At 40.5% G+C, this 20475-nt stretch overlaps 1 protein-coding gene across 2 annotated transcripts in view; it reads left to right on the top strand.

Annotated features, from left to right (window-relative positions):
• Positions 1-967: 967 nt before the first annotated feature.
• Nt5c3a (5'-nucleotidase, cytosolic IIIA) overlaps positions 968-20475 on the top strand; it is a 52245-nt gene continuing 32737 nt past the window's right edge. Inside the window, exon 1 of one of the 2 annotated variants that reach the window (XM_047559925.1) lies at positions 968-1204. In XM_047559925.1, coding sequence (XP_047415881.1) covers positions 1067-1204 — 138 coding nt within the window. In that variant the 5' untranslated portion in view covers positions 968-1066. The remainder of the gene's footprint in view (positions 1205-20475) is intronic. The other variant, XM_047559928.1, reaches the window with a different exon arrangement.

Below are 20475 nucleotides of genomic sequence, written 5' to 3'. Positions count from 1 at the left end.
TTGGTCATGTTTCTCCCTTCTCCTAGAACAAGAAGTTCCAATTTAGTCTTGTTTCCAACGCAGTTGTGCCTTTATCTGATTCTACTGAAGAGCCCAAGAACCCATCCAGCCAGTAACAGAAACATTACATTCTTCCTCTTAGTAGCCCAGGATGACACATAAGCCTCAACCATTTCTTGAGTTTCGTATATTTGAGACTTCCCATGAGTATGTAAACTGTTTTTCTCCTATTAGTCTTTTTTTTTTTTTTTTGGCGGGGAGGACTGGGATTTTGAACCAGGGGCGCTTTATCACTGAGCTACATCACCAGCCCATTTTATTTATTTATTTAAAACAAGGTGTCGCTGCATTGCGTAGGGCCTCGCTAAATTGATGAGGCTGGCCTGAAACTTGCTTCAGTCGCGGTCGTGCCGGTTTCCCCTGCACCCCGCCAACCCCCAAAGACAAGCAGGGGAAACACCTATCCCTTGGGAGAGACCGGCCGGCGACAACAACTACAAGTCCCGCTGCTCACACAGAAGAGGAAATGGATGCAGGAGGCAGTGGTGCGATGTAGCAGAGAACCGCTGGCCGGCGGAAGGGACACCTCCCCACTCCAGCCTAACTCCGTGCCATCCTAGCCCTGTTGTCATAGCACTTTACAGCGGACGCTACTGCGCAAGTCACACGCTGCGCCGCGCAGCCTACTGGGGGCTGTAGTCCAGAGAGGCTGAGGCCTGGAAGGCGGAGAACGGTTTCTGGGTGTGCCGCGACTGGAATCCGGAGCTCGTTAGCACTGCCTCCCAGACTTTAGCAGAGAGAATGAGCGCAGTTCTCCTCCCTTTGCTGGCAGCAGCTTCTCGGACCCAAACGCTGGGAAAGCCCCGCCGCCAGCCGGGACTCCGGGCACAGGCCCCGCCCCTCGGCCCTCTTGGGTGGGGGCCTTTCGGGGCGGGTCCTGCGCAGAGCGGCGCGTGGGGCGGGGCGTCGTGGGTTCGCGGCGCGCGCGGCTCCCGCGCTTCCGAGGCTAGCAGCCTTGGCGAGCGGCCTCTGCTTTTCAGTCCGGGCGGCGCACTAGGGCCTGTCCATGGATCGGGCAGCAGTGGCTAGGGTGGGCGCGGTAGCAAGCGCCAGCGTGTGCGCACTGGTGGCGGGGGTGGTGCTGGCCCAGTACATATTCACCTTGAAGAGGAAGACGGGCCGCAAGACCAAGATCATCGAGATGGTGAGTGTGGGGGCTCCGCGCCCCGAGAGTGCGTAAGGGACCGGCGCCGCTATCCGTCTGGCCTCGCCTGCCCGCGCCGTGCGGCTGCTGGAGTCGAAGGGGCGCCGAGTGCGTTGTCGGTCAGGCTGTGGCCTTGCCAGCTACCTGCACCCGGGCGCTCGGCGCACGGCGACCCCCGGGCTCGGTGACCAGGACTCCATTCCCGGCAGCACTTGGGAACCGTGGCCTTTGTTTTCTCCATCTGAAAGAGCAAGGCAGGGAGTAGATGCCCCGGAGAGAAACTACCTTGTGCTGCAAAACCCGTTTCTCGAGAGAAAGAAATAAACTGCAAGTCCTTTTTTTGGACCGCACCTGCTCAAAGCGTTGCAACTAATCCGATTCGAATTCCCATAGAGGAGTTTTTATGTCGGGGATGCCAAGGATTACATTATGAAAACGTAACATCTTCAGTATTTTTTAAGAAATGCCAGCAGGCATTCAGAATAGTTTATTTTGTATTTGAATGTTATTCCTACATGTGTCATACTCCCAAGAAGTGTCCTTGTGTACATTTTTCTCCAAAACTCTTGCAAAAATGTTTGAAAATTTTTTTTGGAAATTTCCAACCTTATTAAACATTGTTTCTGGAGAATTCCATTTGAGATGAATTGCAAGTAACTTGTTGTTCCGAAGTTGGGTATGTTTAGTTCAGTTTTGTTTATTTAGATTTGCCACGTCTAAGCGAATTCTAATTTATTTACTGGAGTGCATCCTGAGTATACTCCGGATAGTGTGCTATACATGTGAACATCAGGGGTTCAAGCGTTTATGCCAGAAATAAGTTGAGAATCTATTACTGTTATGTATAGTAGCAATATTGATAAAAGACGATTTGTCTGTAATCCCAGTGACTCAGGAGGCTGAGACAGGAAGATCACAAGTTCAAAGCCAGCCTTAGCAAAAGTAAGGCGCTAAGCAACTCAGTGAGACCCTGTCTCTAAATACGATACAAACTAGGACTGGGGATGTGGCTCAGTGGTCCACTGCCCCTGAGTTCAATCCCCGGTGCAAACCCCCACCCCCCCAAAATTTTTGTTTTTTGGTCCTGTTGGTATCCAAGGCAGAACTTAGTGACACACACCTGTAATTCCAGCGACTCAGGAGTCTGAGGCAGAAGGTTCACAAGTTGAGGCCAGCCTCACCAACCCTGCCTCAAAATAAAAAGGTCTGGGGATGTTTTTCAGTGGTAAGGTACCCTTGGGCTAGACCCCAGTGCCAAGAAAAAACAAAAAAAACCTGTTGGTATCCTTGGCACAAGGAGTATTTAAAAAAAAAAAAAAAAAAAGGACTCCCGCATGTTTTATATTCTCATAATATTACTACATTCTGAATTATTCTTGGTTTATTATAGCTTATTTCTCTACATTTGTATGTTTAGAGTAACAAAGATGTCTCAGGAGCTTCATTTTGTTCATCTTGTCCTGGTTAGTGAACATCAATAGCTTTCCTTTGTCCCAAACCCAAAGTTTATTCTACTTATGTGAGAAAGCAATTACCCTGTCTTCCTATATGTATTTAAACTGTGGATTGGTCTTTCATAAGATCATAAGGAAGTGTTTGCTTGCTTTGTGAAAAATACTAAAGGTCCTTCAAGAGTGCCAGCTTTGCTTATTTGTATTGTAGAAATCAGTTAAATCTTTCATGTATACACAGTACACTATTTTAATGCAGGGTGTGATGTGTGTGCCCTGCTATTAGCTTTTCAATGGAAAATCTGGAAAGAGCTTTTGTTTTTAACTTTGGTAATTTTATTTTATTTTTAAATTATTTAAAAAAATTTTTTTGGTACCTGGGGTTGAACCCAGGGGTGCTGAACCAGTGAGCCACATCCCCATCACTTTTTATTTTTTATTTTGAGACAGGATCTTGCTAGATTACTGAGGCTGACTCTGAGCTTTAGGTCCTCCTGCTTAAGCCTCCTGATTTGCTGGGATTAGACATATGCCACTGTGTGCTTTAGTAATTTTAATGAGTTGCTTCTTCAAATAGGAAAATTATTTGAGTGGGAGACCCAAAATGTGGGTTTCAGTCTTGGTTAATAATTGTTACAGGGCGTCTGCTTTGCCTATCCCCTAACCTTTTACCTCCAAGAGTCTGTTCAAACCCATGGATGTCCAATGGATACAGTTCTCACAGCCAATGGAACCAGCGGTAACTACCTAATCAAGGTGGGGTAGAAAAATAAATGATTTCTGGGGCTTGCTGCAAATGGTGCATTGTCTCTTCCAGTTATTTTGCTGTTGAACCCAGGGGTACTCCACCAGTGAATTACATCCGCAGTCTTTTTTATTTTTTATTTTGAAATAAGGTCTCACTAAGTTGCCCAGGCTGACTTGAAATTTGCCATCCTCCTGCCTCAGCTTCCACCGCCACCGGGCTGTAGGTGTGTGCCACCATGCCCAGCTCTTCCAGTCTTTAATTGAGAGGTGCAGGGGAGTTGCCAGTGGGATGTACATGCTTCAGTGGAAATGTCTTGTGGGGTAGCAAACTAAATGTACAGAGGAAGCTAGTCTGCAGACATATTGGAAATGTTCAGAGCAGAGATAAGAGGAGCCACTTTAAATGAAGTTGACTGTTTTTTTCCTTCTAAGGCTAATCAGTCATCCCTTTGCATATTCCCTGAGACCATGTATCAGCTATCCCTACCTATTAATCGAGCTAGTTTGGATCAGTTTCTCTATCTTACACCCCAAATCTCTTTTAAGATTACTAATTGTATTGTAGTCAGATACTTTTTTTTTTTTCTCTTTTTCTAGTGCTGGGGGTTGAACCCAGGATCTTGCACATGGTAGGAAAGTGCTCTAGCACTGAGACATATTCCCAGGGGACCCCACTCCCCCTTGTAATAGGGATGGAACCCAGGAGTGCATTACTACAGAACAAGATCCCAGCCACCTCCCCTACCTTTTTTGGAAAATATCTCTATTTTTATATTTTTCTTTTCTTTTAGGTACTAATAATAGGTTTTGAAGATAATTTCCTGTCCCCTCCCTCCCCCCACACACTTTTTTTGAGAGGTCTTGTTAAGTTGCTAGACTGGTCTTGAAATTGGGATCTTTCCTCCTCAGCCTTGTGAGTAGCTGGGGTTGCAGGGTATACCACCAATATACTTGGCTCAGATACTACTACTATTTTTCTTTTTCTTTTCTTTTTTTTTTTTTGGGTACCAGGTGTTGAGTCCAGGGGTTCTCAACCACTGAGCCACTTTTTGTATTTTATTTAGAGACAGGGTCTTACTGAGTTGCTTAGTGCCTCACTATTGTGAGGCTGACTTTGAACTTTTGATTCTCCTACCTCAGCCTCCCAAGCTGCTGGGATTACAGGCATGCGTCACTGTGACTGGTTGATACTTCATTTATTTAAAAAAATTTTTTTTTGCGGTACTGGAGATCGAACCCAGGGCCTTTTGCTTGCAAGGCAAGCACTCTACCAACTGAGCTATCTCCCCAGCCCCAATACTTCATTTTTTAAGTGAACTTTATTTTAGAACATGCTTCATTTGTTATAATTAATGAACAAATATTGATAATTATTAAATAACCTTGCATTTTTCGGATTTCCTTTGTTTACCTGATGTCCTTCTCTGTCCCAGGATCCCCTGTGTGCATACCCCTTTATACTTCCTCATGTCTCCTCTGCCCCCAATTTTTTTTTTTTTTAATCTTTTTGGTGCTGAGGATTGAAGCCAGGGCCTCCTACACACTTACTGTACCACTCAGCTACACTGCTAGTCCCTTATCTCCTTTAGACTGTGACAGTTTCTGTGACTTGATGTGTTTATGTACATGACAGTTTTGAATACTTGTGGTCAGATATGCAATAGAATGTCCCTTAGTTGTGTTCTAAGTTTTTTCTTCATGATTAACTGGGTTTTGGGGCTTGGGGAGGAAGACCATGTTATTTTCATCACATATCCAAGGTATATAGTACCCACCTGACATGGCTTTAACCTGATCACCTGGCTGAGGTAGTGCTTGTGGGCTTTCTCCCTTCCCTCCTTCCTTGCTCTGCTCTTTGGAATGAAGTCACTATGAGAAGTCCACATTTAGAGTGGGGAGCAATGCTCCACATGCTTATATCACTATAGATTCAGATATTTATTTTATTTTTGTTTAATTATTTATTTTCAGGTACTGGGGAATTAAACCCAGGGGTGCTTAACCACTGGCTACATCCCCAGTCTTTTAAGTGGTGCTAGTGCCTCACACATGCTAGGTTAGTGCTCTTACCACTGAGTCGCTGGGATTATAGGTGTGAGACACTGCATGGCTAAATTATTTGTTTTCAAGAAATTTTCTTTCAACTGATGCTTGGTGTGTTTAGGGTTGTATGATTGCACAATTAAAAATTTTCTTTCAGCATAATTTGTTCATTCTCTGTCAATTTCTAGAGCAAGGCCAGTCCTTGACACATGACTTACAATATTTGCAAACTTTATATGTCTTAGTCAGATTCATTGTTTTATCTAGAAAGTTATTTATAGTTTTCTATTCAGTGAACAATGATGAGACTTAAATCTAAGGTACTTTATTGCCCTATATCTAATCATTTATTTTATTTTAAAATCATTTTTTAGTTGTCGGTGGATCTTTTATTTTACTTATTTCTATGTGGTGCTGAGTATCAAACCCAGGGCCTCACACATGCCAGGCAAGCGCTTTGCCACTGAGTCACAATTCCAGCCCCCCCTCCCCCGATCATTTTTTTGATCAGACTCTATTGCTTAGGTTTTAAAACTGTGTTTTAGAAAACTATCATTTTAGTTATTGAACAGATATTTTGTGATTTTTATTCTCAAGGTGAAGTTGTTTTTGGTTTTTGGGTTATATTTGTAACTTCCTGCTTTTTCTGTTTTGTTTTTTGGATTTTTGTGGTACTAGGAATTGAACCCAAGGGTTCTCTACCTCTCAGCTACATCCACAGTCCATTGCATTTTTTATTTTAAGACAGATAATTGCTACATTACCCAGGCTGGCCTCAAATTTGTAATCTTCCTGCCTCAGCCTTCTGAGTAGCTGGGATTACAAGTTGTTCCACAGTGTTTTGGCTACTTTCTGCTTTTTTCTATAGTGCTTCCTTTTTCTTTGTTCATTGTGATTTTGGGGTAGTAAAAAATGTTAGGTTAAAAACTTGTGAATGTTCATAATCTCAAAACTGATGAATACGAGTGTCAGTTAACTGAATAGTTGACATTATTCAACTAAAAATTCATTTTCAGTCAGCAAACATTTGTGCAGTGCCTATTGCATGTGAGAGTAAACACTTTTTTTTTTAAATTGTTTTTAGTTGTCAATGGACCTTTATTTTATTTATTTATATGTGGTTCTGAGAATCAAACCCAGTGCCTTACGCATGCTCGGCAAGCGCTCTGCCATGGAGCCACGAATCCAGCTGGATAATAAATACTTTTTGGGGCTATAAAGGTGCGTAAAAACAGTTGCTGACCTCAAGGATTTTACAGCATAGAATAGGAGGAAGGCAAGTGACATAAGTAAAACAACTGTAATAATAGTGGTTGATATTTTTTATTTCATATGTTGCCCAAACCTAGGTCTAACGTGTTGCTTTCCTTGTGAGGTAGGTATGATTATGACCACAGTCCATTCTGTATCTTTCATTTTATAGAAACACCTGATCTTTTAAATGCAGAGCTAATGCTCTTTTTTGTTTAGGTATCTTTTTTGGTGCTAGGGATTGAACCCAGGGCCCGCATACCCCAGCCCTAGAGAAACAAGGCTTTTATCCATAAAGCTCAATAGAAATTGGCAGGGGGTGCTATGAAACACTAGTAAGGGACCACTTAATCCTACTTAGAATGAAGTCATGCTACAGAGTTGTGCTGGCAGTTAAGCTGAGCCTTCAGCCATTTAACAGGACAACCGAGAGAGAAGGGGCATGGAGGCAGGAGGAGGAGCGGGAGTAAAGGCCCAGAAGCAAGGACTACTGTGGCTGCATCACGAAGGATGTGTGCTGGGGGCAGGGGACAGGGAATGTGGAAAAGGACCCAGCCGTAGGGATCTGGCAAAGACATTCTAAATAGTTTGCCCCTTAATTCGAAGGCAGCAAGGATTCATGAAAGGTTTGTGTGTTGTGTCTTTGTGTGTTTGTGTTTGTTTTTTAGTGCTGGTCATTGAACCCAGCATGAAATGTCATTAAACAAGACAGTTGCATAATCCAGTCTTCTATGAAGATGATTTTTTGTAGGGGTTCAGCCTGGAAGGAAGGAAATGGTTTATTCCTTGTGATAGACGATTGAGACTTTAAAGTGCACCAGTTAACAGTAGGAATGGAAGTAAGGGAGCAGGAGATAAAACATTTTCGAGACAAAATCAACAGAACTTTGTGTTAGCACATACCAGGAACTAATATAAACCTGGTTTTGAATTTACTCTTTTTCACTCATTAAGCTGTGTGACCTTGGGTACGTTATTTAACCTCTCGTTTCCCTTTTTTCATCTTCATTGGGAGATAATAATAGTACTTCGTAGGTTAGTTGTGGAGATTGACTGAGATAACAATGCTTGGAACGTGGTCACTGTCTTTGAGAGTTTATTACTTATAATCAATAAATAAAGGGTTTTAATTACAGGTAAGGATAACTTTAAAGTTACCAGGTAAACACTGATTCTAACTATGTTAATAACCAAGATAGAAAAGGAGGACAGGGGCAGGTTTGAAGGGCAACCAGGAAAGAAGGCAGGAAAAATATGGAATAGTTTCACATTGTCATTAAATTTGATGTGATTAAGGCATAACCAAGCTAGGTGTGGTGGTACACGTCTGTAATCCCAGCTGCTTGGGAGGATGAGGCAGGAAGATCACAAGTTTGAGGTCAGCCTGGGTAATTTGGCAAGATCATGTCTCAAAATAAAAAGGACTCAGTAGTTCAAAACACAGTACTAGGGCTGGGAAAGACCAGAACCAAGTAGAGATGTCATGAATTAATCAGAAAGGGTTATGTACTCAGAAAAATGTCTCACCCATGGTATGTGTGTGTGTGTGTGTGTATGTATACATACGCGCACACACACATATCTATTACCAACAGTCATTGGAAATGTTAGCCAGGAACTCTGGAGATAGATTGGTACTAGAAATAATGTCTTCCCCGGGCTGGGGTTGTGGCTCAGTGGTAGAGTGCGTGCCTAGCACTTGTGGGACGCTGAGTTCAATCCTCGTACCACATTATAAATAAGTAAAATGGAGGTATTGTGTCCACCTACAACTAAAAAAAAAAAAAAAGAAGAAGAAATTTAATAAAAGAACATACTTATTAAAAAAAGAAAGAAAGAAAGAAATAATATCTTCCCAAATGTCTAGTCTGCCAGCATAGTAACGGGAAAGGTTATGGTTTCTCATCCATAGTTTTCTAGCAAAAAGGAAGGAGAAAACTTGGCAGTGCCAACATTTAAGGCCTGTTCAGCAAGAACAACAGAAGGCTGCTGGAAGTGAAGTAATGGGAAGTGTTCCCAAGAAGGGACAGAATCAGCACTGTCAGTCTGCTCCAAGGTTAGAAGTTGGACTGAGTGACTTGCAATAGTGGGTTGAGCAGCCACTGGAAAAACAGTGAAGAAAACCAGTAAGTGACTATTTGTTTCTTTAATTTTTTTGTGATCCTAGGGATTGAACCCGTGGCCTCACACATGCTCTGTGCAAGTGCTTTAACACGGAGCCACACCCCCATCCCTTTTTATAAATATTGTTTTGAGACAGGGTCTCATCAAGGTGCTAAGGCTGGTTTTGAATTTCTTATTTTCCTGTCTCACCCTCCTGTGCCTGGCAGAAAATCAATCTTTGGTAGTGGAAATAGTGATGATAAGGGTTTTTTTGTTTTTCTTTTTGGTGGTACTGGAGAACCCAGAGGCACTCTGCCACTGAACTACATCCCCAACCCTTTTTATTTTTTATTTTAAGATAGAGTCTTTCTAGGTTGTCCAGACTGGTCTCAAACTTGAGATCCTTCTGCCTCAGCCCCCTGAGTTGCTGAATTACATGTGTGTGCTATTGCCTGGTTTGTTTGTTCTGATTTGGTACTGGGGATTAAACCCAGGGCAGTTTACCACAGAGCTACATCCCTGTCCCTATTTTAAGAAATTTTTTAAATTTGAGACTGAGACTTGCTAATTTGCTAAGAGTCTTGCTAAGTTGCTGAGGCTGGCCTTGAATTTGCAATTCTCCAGCCTCAGCCTCTGAAGTCCCTGAGACTAATAGCTGTACCATCATGCCTGGGATGGCTTTGTTTTTGAGTGATTGCATATTGGTGATAGTAAAAAGCCAATGGTTAAAGATATAAGAAAGGAGAAAGAAAATCAATTGAGCATGATCCAGAGAAGACAAAGGCATGGGTTGAACAACACAGGAGACTTTTGCAAGGAATAGGGAGGCACTGGGATGTGTATAGCTCAGTGCCTGCCTACTGTGCAGGAGGCCCCTGGTTCGGTCCCCAATATCACAAAAAATATGTTTTTCTGAAAGTGTCTTATTCATAGATTTATACTTACCCTGCATTCGTTCATGTATATTATACATTAACTGTTTACTGCCCTGCATTAATTATCTCTGCCTACTTCATTCTATACCTCTGTTTGACCTCATTTGTCCTATTAAATGGCTTGTCTTTCCAATTTTCTAATTTCTCCTGTGTTACCAGAATCTATCTACCACCACCCCAACCTGTGCTGGGGATCTAACCCTGTGGCAGTTTACTACTGAACTTTATCTCCAGGACTTTTTCTTTTTTCTTTTGAGCCAGAGTCTTGCTAAGTTGCCCAGGCTAGCCTCAAAATTTGCAGTCCTTCTGCCTCAGCCTCTTGAGTGGGGATAACAGGCTTGTGCCGTGCTGTCCCACTTCTCTTCCATGTTTTATCAGCAAATTTCTTGTTTTCTCTAATTGAAATCTGTCAAAAAAAAAAAAAAGATGTCTTAGTTAGTTCTTTCCATGTTCTTTATTAAATTCTCCCAAAGTAGGAGTATCTGTCCAATGAAGTAATAGAGCCACAAATCCAGAACAAATGTGTGGTCTTAACATTATCCCCTAAAGAGTAGTAAGGGTAGAAGAATATTTGGACAGCAGGATAGGGGAGAGCTAATGGTCACTATGTCCTCACCAATTGATTAAAAAATTTTCTTTCTAATTTAAACATATCAACTATTTACTGCTTCATTGTGAAGATCAGTTATTAATGTTAGGTGCTGGGTTTTTTGTTTATTTCTTTGTTTTTGGTACTGAGGTTTGAACACAGGGGCGCTTAACCACAGAGCCACATCCCCCTTTTTTTTTTTTTTTTTTTAACTTTTATTTTGAGACAGAGACTTCTTAAGTTACTTAGGGCCTTACTAAGTTGCTGAGGCTGGCCTCAAACTTGCAGTCCTCCTGCCTCAGCCTCCCAGCCTCCTGTGCTGCTAGGATTAGAAGTGTGCGCTACCATGCTCGGCTGGTACTGGGGATTTAACCTAGGGGTGCTTTACCATTGAGCAACAACCCAAGCCCTTTTTATTTTTTAATTTTGAGATAGTGTCTCACTAAGTCATTTAGAGCCTCACTAAGTCATTGAGGCTGGCCTGGAATGTGCAGTCCTGCCCCCCAAGTCTCTGGGCTTACAGGTGTGTGCCACTGTGCCCAGCAAGGTGCTGGTTTTTGAAATTTAAGTGTGTTTCTTTCTAAGAGATAAAGTTCTAGCAAAAACTTCTTCCTTTCCTCTACCTTGAGATAATATCAGACATTTCCTGGATGCTGTATTGGGAGAGAAGCCCACTACTGAACCTGTATTTAGAAAAGGGAGGGTAGAAAACAAGATTTAAACTGCTGTTTCAGTGAATTAACACTATGGTGTATACTATCACGTAGGCTCCCCCCACCCTTTACTGGGAATAGAACCTAGGGCTTCTTACGTTCCCTTCACTGAGCTTCGTCCCCAGCCCCCAACTGCTGCTGTTTGGGTAAAATACAGTGTAAGACAAGAGAAGTACATTAAACTTTTAACATTGACAGTTTGTATTCAAGATCTTGAATCCCCAGATTTTCAGTGTTTATAAACATTGAGACAAATATTCCAAATATGGAAGTATTTGTAATAGGCCATATGACTTTGTTCTTTCAAATCACATTTGTCACGTTTCCTGTGTGTTATCCTCGTGCCACAAGTTAACCACATTTTCTATTTTACTGAAAAATTTGATCTCTTACCCAGTGAGCTGTTTTTACATTAGCTAGAAATAGCTACTGCCTAAAACAATTGTAGTTCTATGCTTTTTTAAAAAAATTTCTTTTCTTGTGAATTCTTTTGTATCATGGATGACAACTCCTTGGAACTGGTTACTACCATTTTAAGTTTATCCAAAAACAGGGGCAAAAGCCATCACATCCTTAAATCTTTCTACTTTCTTATCTTGGATTAACAACTGTAGCCATTGATTAATGGATGAGGAATAAACATTTTCCTCAGTAGAGTAATTTTTGAGTGGACATGGTGGTGCCTGTCTGTAATCTCGGCTACTCAGGCTGAGGCAGGAGAATGGCAAGTGCAAGATCAGCCCCTGCAACCTAGTGAGACCCTACCCCCAAATAAAACTTAAAAAGGGGTAGGGATGTAGCTCAGTGGTTGAATAATAGAACTTTACTTTGAAATATAGTGTCCCACATGCCAGTGTTTCATGACGATGACTGTCCAACTAGCATCAAGTGGGAGCAAAAACTATCTGTCCCCATCCCAAACTGAAGGAAACTGCAGGTGGGCCAAGGAAACTGTCTGAGCAAGCCCCCTTAGTTGATTCCAATGTATGCTAAAGTTCGATAACCACTGAAATAAGCAGTTCATACAACTCATATTCTTACCTCCTGCAAAGTGCAAATTTTACATGTCATAAAACTTTATGGTTATTTTGTGCTCATAAATACCCAGAATTAGGGCCACCAGACAATTACAGCATAAAAGAGAAAGCCTGGTGATAAGGATGTAGAAAAATGGGCACTTTCATTAACTCTATTGAAAACAGTGTATATTGAGAAAGTAAAACATGATAGGTTTACATACTGAAATGTGTGTAACTGTTAAAAACAAAATAAATCTGTATAAGTTAACATTTTTAGAAGTTCAAGATATAGTGGGGACCAAGTTGCAGAGCCGTCGAACTTCTAAAATAAACGTACGTGTTTGTATGCTGTTGGAAAATTTTGGAAGAATACTTTAGAAACTGTGTAGAGATGTTAATGGTGATAGTGGATTTAGGAGAATGATGCTGGGCAGATTTCAACCTATTCATCCATTAACAGTTCATACTGTTTAAAATATCCTGAGCATGTGTTACTTTCATGGGAGTTACTGGGAATTGAAACCAGGGGCACTTTACCATTGAGCCACATCCCCAGCTGTTTTTATTTTTTGAGACAGGGTCTCTGAGTTTCTGAGCTGACCTTGAACTTGAGATCTTTCTGCCTTAGCCTCCTGAGCCACTGGGATTACAGGCATGCACCACTGTACCCAGCTATATTACTTTTTTTTTTTGAGGGCTTGGGTATCAGGGATTGAACTCAGGGCACTTGGTCATTTAGCCACATTCCCAGCCCTATTTTGTATTTTATTTAGAGATAGGGTCTCACTGAGTTGCTTAGCCCCTCTCTGTTGACTGAGGCTGGCTTTGAACTTGGGATCCTCCAGCCTCAGCCTCCTGAGCTGCTGGGAGTATAGGCATGCACCACTGCACCTGGCTCTGCTATATAATACTTTCATAATTTTTTAAAAGTAAGATTTAAAAAAAAGTATTGGAATCACATTGTACAGTATCTTTGTTATGAGAATATCTGTGGTAAATTCTCTGAAGAGTCCTTGGGTGTGATTTCTTAAAATAAGTGATATCATCTGGAATGCCTTTTAGGGTGTTGAGTGTACACTAAATTAGCATTACCAGAATCTAGATGTGGAGGAGAAATTAAAATAAGCTTAGGTCAAAGAAACTAAAGTCTTAAAAGCTATGGAAGCAGTAGAAAGAGGAAGACAGAAAAGAGACCGATTATAGAAATGAGATCTATAAGACTTTATAATTTTTGCAGTGTTTTGAGTTATCCTTAATTTTCATAGTAGTTTGAATGTTCTCCATATTTTTGTTTTTGTTTTTGTGGTACCAGAGATTGAACCCAGGGTGCTTTACCACTGAGTCACATCCCCAGCCCTTTTTATTTTTTGCTTTGAAACAGGGTCTCCCGAAGTTGCCAAAGGCCTCATTAAGTCATGGAGACTGGCTTTGAACTCGGAATCCTCCTGGAGCAGCTCCTGAGTCACTGTGTATGCCACTATGCCTGGCACATTTGAAAATTTTTGAGACAGAATCTCACTAAACTGCCCTGGCTGGCCTCAAACTTGTGATCCTCCAGAAAAACTGGGATTACAGGCATGTGCCACTGTGCTGTGGAATCTTTACTCTCTTTTAAATAAAAGATTATAATTTGTATCTTTTTAAAAAGTTTTTAATCTCATCTTTTATTCATTCATTCATTTATTTATATGTGGTGCTGAGGATGGAACCCAGTGCTTCACAAGTGCTAGGCAAGCGCTCTACCACTGAGCCCCAGCCCCAGCCCTAATATAATTTGTATCTTAAGTCTAACCATTTACTTAAACTATGTTACTTGGCAGATTTTTTCTACCCTTAAAAACAGCCACCAGGGAAATCTATACAATGCTGTTTTTCTGTCAGCAGGTGGCAGGCTTCTCTCTCCATGACAGTTCTGCTTTTCAAAATTATCTTTCTTGTGTTATTATTCTTTCATTAACTCTGAGTTTGCTTAAATAATCTAAAATTTAAAATTTAAACCAAGTATGACAACCCTCAGCCATGGCAGACTTAAATGCCATTTTCTCATTTTTTCCCATAGGTTTTCTTTTCCTTTTTGTATTGGGGATTGAACCCAGGAGTGCTCTACCACTGAGGTACATCCATAGCTGTTTTATTTTATTTTGTTTTTAATTTCGAGACAGGGTCTTGCTAAACTGCTGAAGCTGGCCTCAAACTTGTGATTCTCTTGCCTTGGCCTCCTGAGGAGCTGGGATTACAGGCGTGGGCCACCCCACATGACTTTGCAGTGTGTCCAGTGTGTTGTTTATCGTTCTCATTCATATATATTCTCTGTCTCTGTGTGTGTTTCTCTCTCTCTCTCTCTTTTTTTTGGGGGGGGGGTGTAACTGGGGATTGAAATTGATCTTAGGGACATTTGACCACTGAGCCACATCCCCAGCCCTATTTTGTATTTTAGTTAGAGACAGGGCCTGAGTTCCTTAGCACCTCTGTTGCTGAGGCTAGCTTTGAACTTGTGATCCTTCTGCCTCAGCCTCCTGAGCTGCTGAAACGACAGATGTGCACCATGGTGCCCAGCTCTTATTGTTTTTGTTTTTATTTTTTATTTTTTGGAGGCGTTTGGGATCAAACCCAGGACCTTGTATGGTGCTGGGCAAGCATTCTACTGCTAAGTCATATCCCTTTCTTCCTTATTCTTAAGTTGCTTGTACATTTCAAAATTGTTTAATAGTTGATTGGGGGTTTGCTTAATTTGTTTAGCAAGTTCCTTCTTGTTAGTAGGTGGGAGAAGATAGTGTAGCCTGCAAGATCCTTCCTGTCTTCATTTTATCTCCTCCACAGCCTGTTTACATCACAGTTCTCTGATTTACCGTACTTCACATGTTCTGCCATTTGGCATACAGGTTGGAGACAGCATGAAGAATACCATAATATAACTGGAGGCAGTGGCACAAGTTTGTAATCCCAGTGACTGAGAAGAGTGAATCAGGAGGATGGAAAGTTTGAGGGCAGCATGGACAATTTAGTGAGAGCCTATTTTAAAATAATTTAGAATACTTGCCTAGCATGAGAGAGGCCCTGGGGTCAATTGCTAGTACCACTTATAAAACAAAACACCATGATCTGCCAGGTGCTATATTGAATGTCTGTGGTCCCAGCCACGAAGGTTGCTGAGGCAGAAGGATGGATCTCTTGATCCCAGGAGTTTAAGACCAGCCTGATCAACATAGTGTAAGTCTCAAAAAAGACAAAAGAAAACAACTGGGTGTGGTGGTGCATGCCTGTAATTCCAGCTGCTCTGGAGGCCGAGGCAAGAAGATCACAAGTTCAAAGCCAGCCTCAGCAACAGTGAGGTGCTAAGCAATTCAGTGAGACCCTGTCTCTAAATAAAATACAAACTAGGCCTGTGGGTGTGACTCAGTGGTTGAGTGCCCCTGAGTTCAGTTTTTGGTACCAAAGAATAAAGAAAACAAATTATAATTACCCATGAACCAAGATCAGTTTGTCTATCCCATATTTCCATTGCATTACCATTGCAGATTTCGTGCCAGTTTTTTTCAAAACAGTAGAGTGTGATCACTACATGAGGTTTTCTTTTAAAAAATTGTGGCAGTTAGAGGCCAGATACTGGTATGGCCAGGATGTCATGCCCCCTTTCATTTAAAGAGAAAAAAAAGAAGAAGAAGAAGAGAACAGATTAACTCTCCCAACTCTGCAGAACTCAAGGCTCAAGTTTAGCCTCATTATATAAATTAGCTGTTGATGCATGGCCAGCACCATTCTTGTCATTAGAACAATGACTAGTCAAACTATGTGTGAAAAGTGATTTATAGATACAGAAATGGGTAATAAATGTTTGGAGTTTGCAGTGAAAAAAAAAAAATTGTGGCAGTAGCACATGCCCATAATCCCAGCAACTGGTGGGGACCGAGGCAGTAGTATCACAAGTCAAAGCCAGCCTCAGCAACTTAGTGAGACCCGGTTTCCAAAAAGGGCTGGGGGTGTAGCTCTGTGGTGAAGTGCTGCTGGATTCAATCCCTAGTACCAAAAAAAAAAAAAAAAAAGAAGAAGAAGAAGAAGAGTGAATTTTGCTGGGCATTGTGGTGCACACCTGTAATCCTCACAACTCAGGAGGCTGAGGTAGGAAGATTGAAAGATTGAGGTCAGCCTCAGTAACTAAGCGAGGCCCTAAGCAACTTGGTGAGACCCTGTCTCAAAATAAAAAATATAAAAGCCCAGTGGTAAAGACCCTCTGGGTTCAATCCCCAGCACTAAAATGAATAAATATATAAATAAAAATTGTGCTGGTATTAATGAAAAATCATTTTTTATTAAACTTTTTAGTGTTTGGTCAGATCTTTCTGTTCTTATGCCCAGAGAATTGAAAGAGTGTTTGTTTGTTTGTTTTGTTTTCTGTTGTACTGGGTGGTCCACCACTGGGCTACATCCCCAGCCTTTGGGTTGAGAACAGAGTTTACTAAATTACTTGGACTGGGCTTAAATTTGTGATCCTTCTACATCAACCTCTCAAATCACTAGGATTATAGTTGTGCACCTCTGTGCCTGGTTCCTTTTTAATATTTTGTGATAGGGTCTCACCACCCTAAGATTCCAAGGGTATGAGTTATTGGATCTATTCTGATGAAGGGAGGTGGGATCAAGTTGAGAATCAAAGCATTATAGTATATTGAAATGTTGCAAAACAGAAACTCACTGATGTTAGTTGGCTTAAGAACTAGAACTAGAAAGCAAGTAGAAACTGATACATCTTTGGGTTAATTTGAGGGTGTCTACTGTGACCAAGTTTACCCTGCATATTTACTTTTTTTAATCCTTAAAACATAGTCTACCTAGTAGTTATTGTTATAATTTTCTCTTTATTTACTTAGGAACTAGCTAGTGAGTAGCAGAGTCAGCATTTAGTCTAATCTTGGCTCTCTTTGAAGCTTTTGGGTAAAGTTATTCCTTCTGGGTAACTTTAGTAGTTGTCAATGTATGACTGGTCTTTACATTTTTTTTTCCTTCCTTTTCCTCTTCAGTTCTGGGGATCAAATCCAGGGCCTTGCACATGCTAGGCAAGTGCTGTACCATGGAACTACATCCCAGCCCTGATCTTTAAAATTTTTTTATCTTTCTGCACTGCATATTGTATAGCTGTTTTATTCTATTTTGTGCATAACTGTGTGTGTGTGTGTGTGTGTGTGTGTGTGTGTGTTTGCTTGCACATGTGCTATTTTGGAGGATGCCATATCCTCAAATCCTCAACAGAAAAGTGAAGAGATAATCATGTTTATTGAATGTATGAAGACTTTTTTCTTGTCATTATACCCCAAACAATACAGTTTAATAATTGCTGATATAGCGTTTATATTCTATGAGGTATTATTAGTAATCTAGAGAGGATTTCAAGTATCCAGGAGGATGTTTATATTTCATATGCAAATACCGTGTCATTTTATATAAGGAACTTGAGCACCTCAGATTTGGGAATTCTGGAACCAATCCCTGGAGGATACTAAGGGACTACTGTATGTGCTATATGTGTGCACCTTTGTGTTCCAAATTTTGGTAAGGTAGGGAAATATGTCTAGCATTCCATGACTGTTTTGTAATTCTGTGTGTGTGTGTGTGTGTGTGTGTGTGTGTGTGTGTGTGTGTTTATTTAATTCTGATTTTAGGGCCTGAGTCTCAAAGATGAAAAAATACAAACAACATCTCAGTACAGATTCATGTTAGTGGAACACAGACACAGTTGCATCATTGCATCAGAATGTCTGTTTTTCTGTTTTTGTTTTGTACTGGGATTGAACACTTGGGTCCTAACACATGCTAGACAATTCTCTACCACTGAGCTATGTCTGTAGCCCTTTTTATTTTTTATTTTAAGACAGGTTCTCACTAAATTGGTGAGACTGGTCTCAAATTTGTACTCCTCCTGCCCAAAGTACCTAGGATTATATGTATGGGCCTCCGTGCCTGACTTCTAAGTTTTCTCTTGAAAAAGCTGTATTATCTGTGGTTTCATTACTAGACAACCGTGTAAGATATGAGATTGCGGGTGAGAACTTAGTAGTTGACAAATCCTTTGTTTTAAATCTCAGCTCTGCTGCTTTTTAATGGTTTATCCTTAGCCAAGATACTTAACTTTTCTAAGGCCCAGTTTCTAGTTACCTAGAATGGAGATGAGTTGCCCAAATACTCTTTTGTCTCCTTGTCTCTTCAGGGTTTTATATTAAGAATATATTCTTAGTGTTTATATTTTATTTCACCTGGTGTTTTAAATAATTCCAGCTATTTAGTATTTTGTGTCTTCCCAGGTTCAGATTAAAAAAGAGATGATATACCTAATGTAGCAAAAATGTTTACCACATATAGTAGTTATTTGGTAAATGTTATTTCTCTTATGCTCTCCTTTCTGTTAGTATGGCTGATTTTGTCCAACTTTCTTTTAGATATGACATCTTTAATAGATTAAACAATGCATTTATAAAACTATGTAAGCAGTACTTCATTTGAGCCCTCAGATTTAGAGGTAAAAGTGTGTTTCATTATATTTTGCATCTCAAAGTTTGAAAAGATAGAGACAAGTGGCATGATACCAAATTTTGAGCAATGGTATTTTTTTATTATTAAATTTTTAAAAATTTTTACAGACTGCATTTTGATTCATTGTACACAGATGGGGAGCAATGGTGTTTAATTTGAGCATCTAATATCCTAGGAAGCAGGGCTTGGTCCTTGCATTCCAGCCATAGGTACTGGAGGTGGATAAAAAGACCCCCCCTTTTTTTTTTTTAAATAGCAATTTTTAAATGTGTTCTAATTGGTTATACATGACAATAGAATGCATTTTGACACATTGTATACCAATGGAGCATCTTCTCATTCCTCTGGCTGTACATGGTGCTGAGTTACACCAGTAGTGTAATCCTACATGTATGTAGGGTAATAAAGTCTGTCTCATTCTACCATCCTTCCCATCCACATTGCCCCACCCCTCCCCTCACTCCGCTCTGCATAATCCAGAGTTCCTTCATTCTTCCCTACTCACTCTCCACTATAGATCAGCATCTGATTATCAGAGAAAACATTCTGCCTTTGGTTTTTGGGAATTAACGTATTTCACTTAGCATGATATTCTTTAGTTCCATCCATTTACCTGCAAATGCCATAATTTCATTCTTCTTTAAGACCAAGTAATATTCCATTGTGTATATGTACCACATTTTCTTTATCCATTTATCTGGTGAAGGGCATCTAGGTTGGTTTCGTAGGTGAGCTATTGTGAATTGAGCTGCTGTAAACATTGATGTGGTTGTGTCACTATAGTATGCTGATTTTAAGTCCCACCAACAATATATAAGTGTACCTTTTTCCCCCACATCCTTGACAACACTTAAAATTGCTTGTATTCTTGATAATTGCCATTCTGACTGGAGTGAGATGAAGTCTTAGAAAAGACCCTCTTCTTGACATCTTGACATACGTAATTATTTCATTTTAAGCTATTGACACTTAACTTTACTAAAATTGTTTTAGAAATATAGGTTATTATAAAGCATAAAGCTTCCACATACATTTGATTCACTTTGGAACCCTCCCTAATAAAAAACATGCTCAGTTCATGTGACTCATTGTAGATTTCAAAAAAAGTCCACTTTCAAGGTTTTGCAGTCATGTGATTTGCTTTAGGGAAGTCTTTTTTTTTTTTTTGGATGGCAGGGGGATACTGAGGATTGAACTCAGGACTCTATTCAAGCTGTTTTGTGTTTTATTTTGAGACAAGTTCTCACTAAATCACTGCAGCTGGTCTCAAACTTGTAATCCTGTTGCGTTAGCCTTTGAGTAGCTGGGATTACAGGCTTGTGCCACCATGCTCTCTGGGAAGTTTTAATAATTAAGGTCTCACAAGTCCTTGAATTATGATGCATCTTTTGTAAGGAATTTGTCCATCTTCAATACCTATTTTCCCATGAGTCTTTTTTTATGTCATGCAATGTTGAGCACACAAAAAACAACATTAACAAAAAAGGTTTGAAGAAATAGATTAATGTATCTACATTTCTTTCTTTCTTTCTTTTAAGCGCTGGGGATTGAACACAGGGTCAGCTGAGCTATATTCCCAGTCCTAGATTAATGTATGTAGATAAACAAAAGTAATTTATAATTTTCACAGCCTTAAAAGTTAATATTGTACTTCATGTACTTCCTTTCTTTTCTTTTCTTCTTTTTTGTGGGAGATGTGGGGAGAAGGTACTAGATATTGAATCCAGGGCCTCATGCATCTCGTGCATGCTAGGCAAGCACCCTGTCAACATAGCTACATCCCCAACCTCATTTCATCCTATTTGTTCATTCGTTTGTTCATTCATTCATTCATTTATTTTTGCTGTGCTATTGATTTAACCCAGCGCCTGGTACATGCTGGACAAGCCCTCTTC

This window comes from Sciurus carolinensis, chromosome 8 (genome assembly GCF_902686445.1).
Source record: "Sciurus carolinensis chromosome 8, mSciCar1.2, whole genome shotgun sequence".
Lineage (NCBI taxonomy): Eukaryota > Metazoa > Chordata > Mammalia > Rodentia > Sciuridae > Sciurus > Sciurus carolinensis.
Note: the sequence above shows the minus strand (reverse complement) of the source record. Positions and strands in the feature narration are given on the sequence as shown.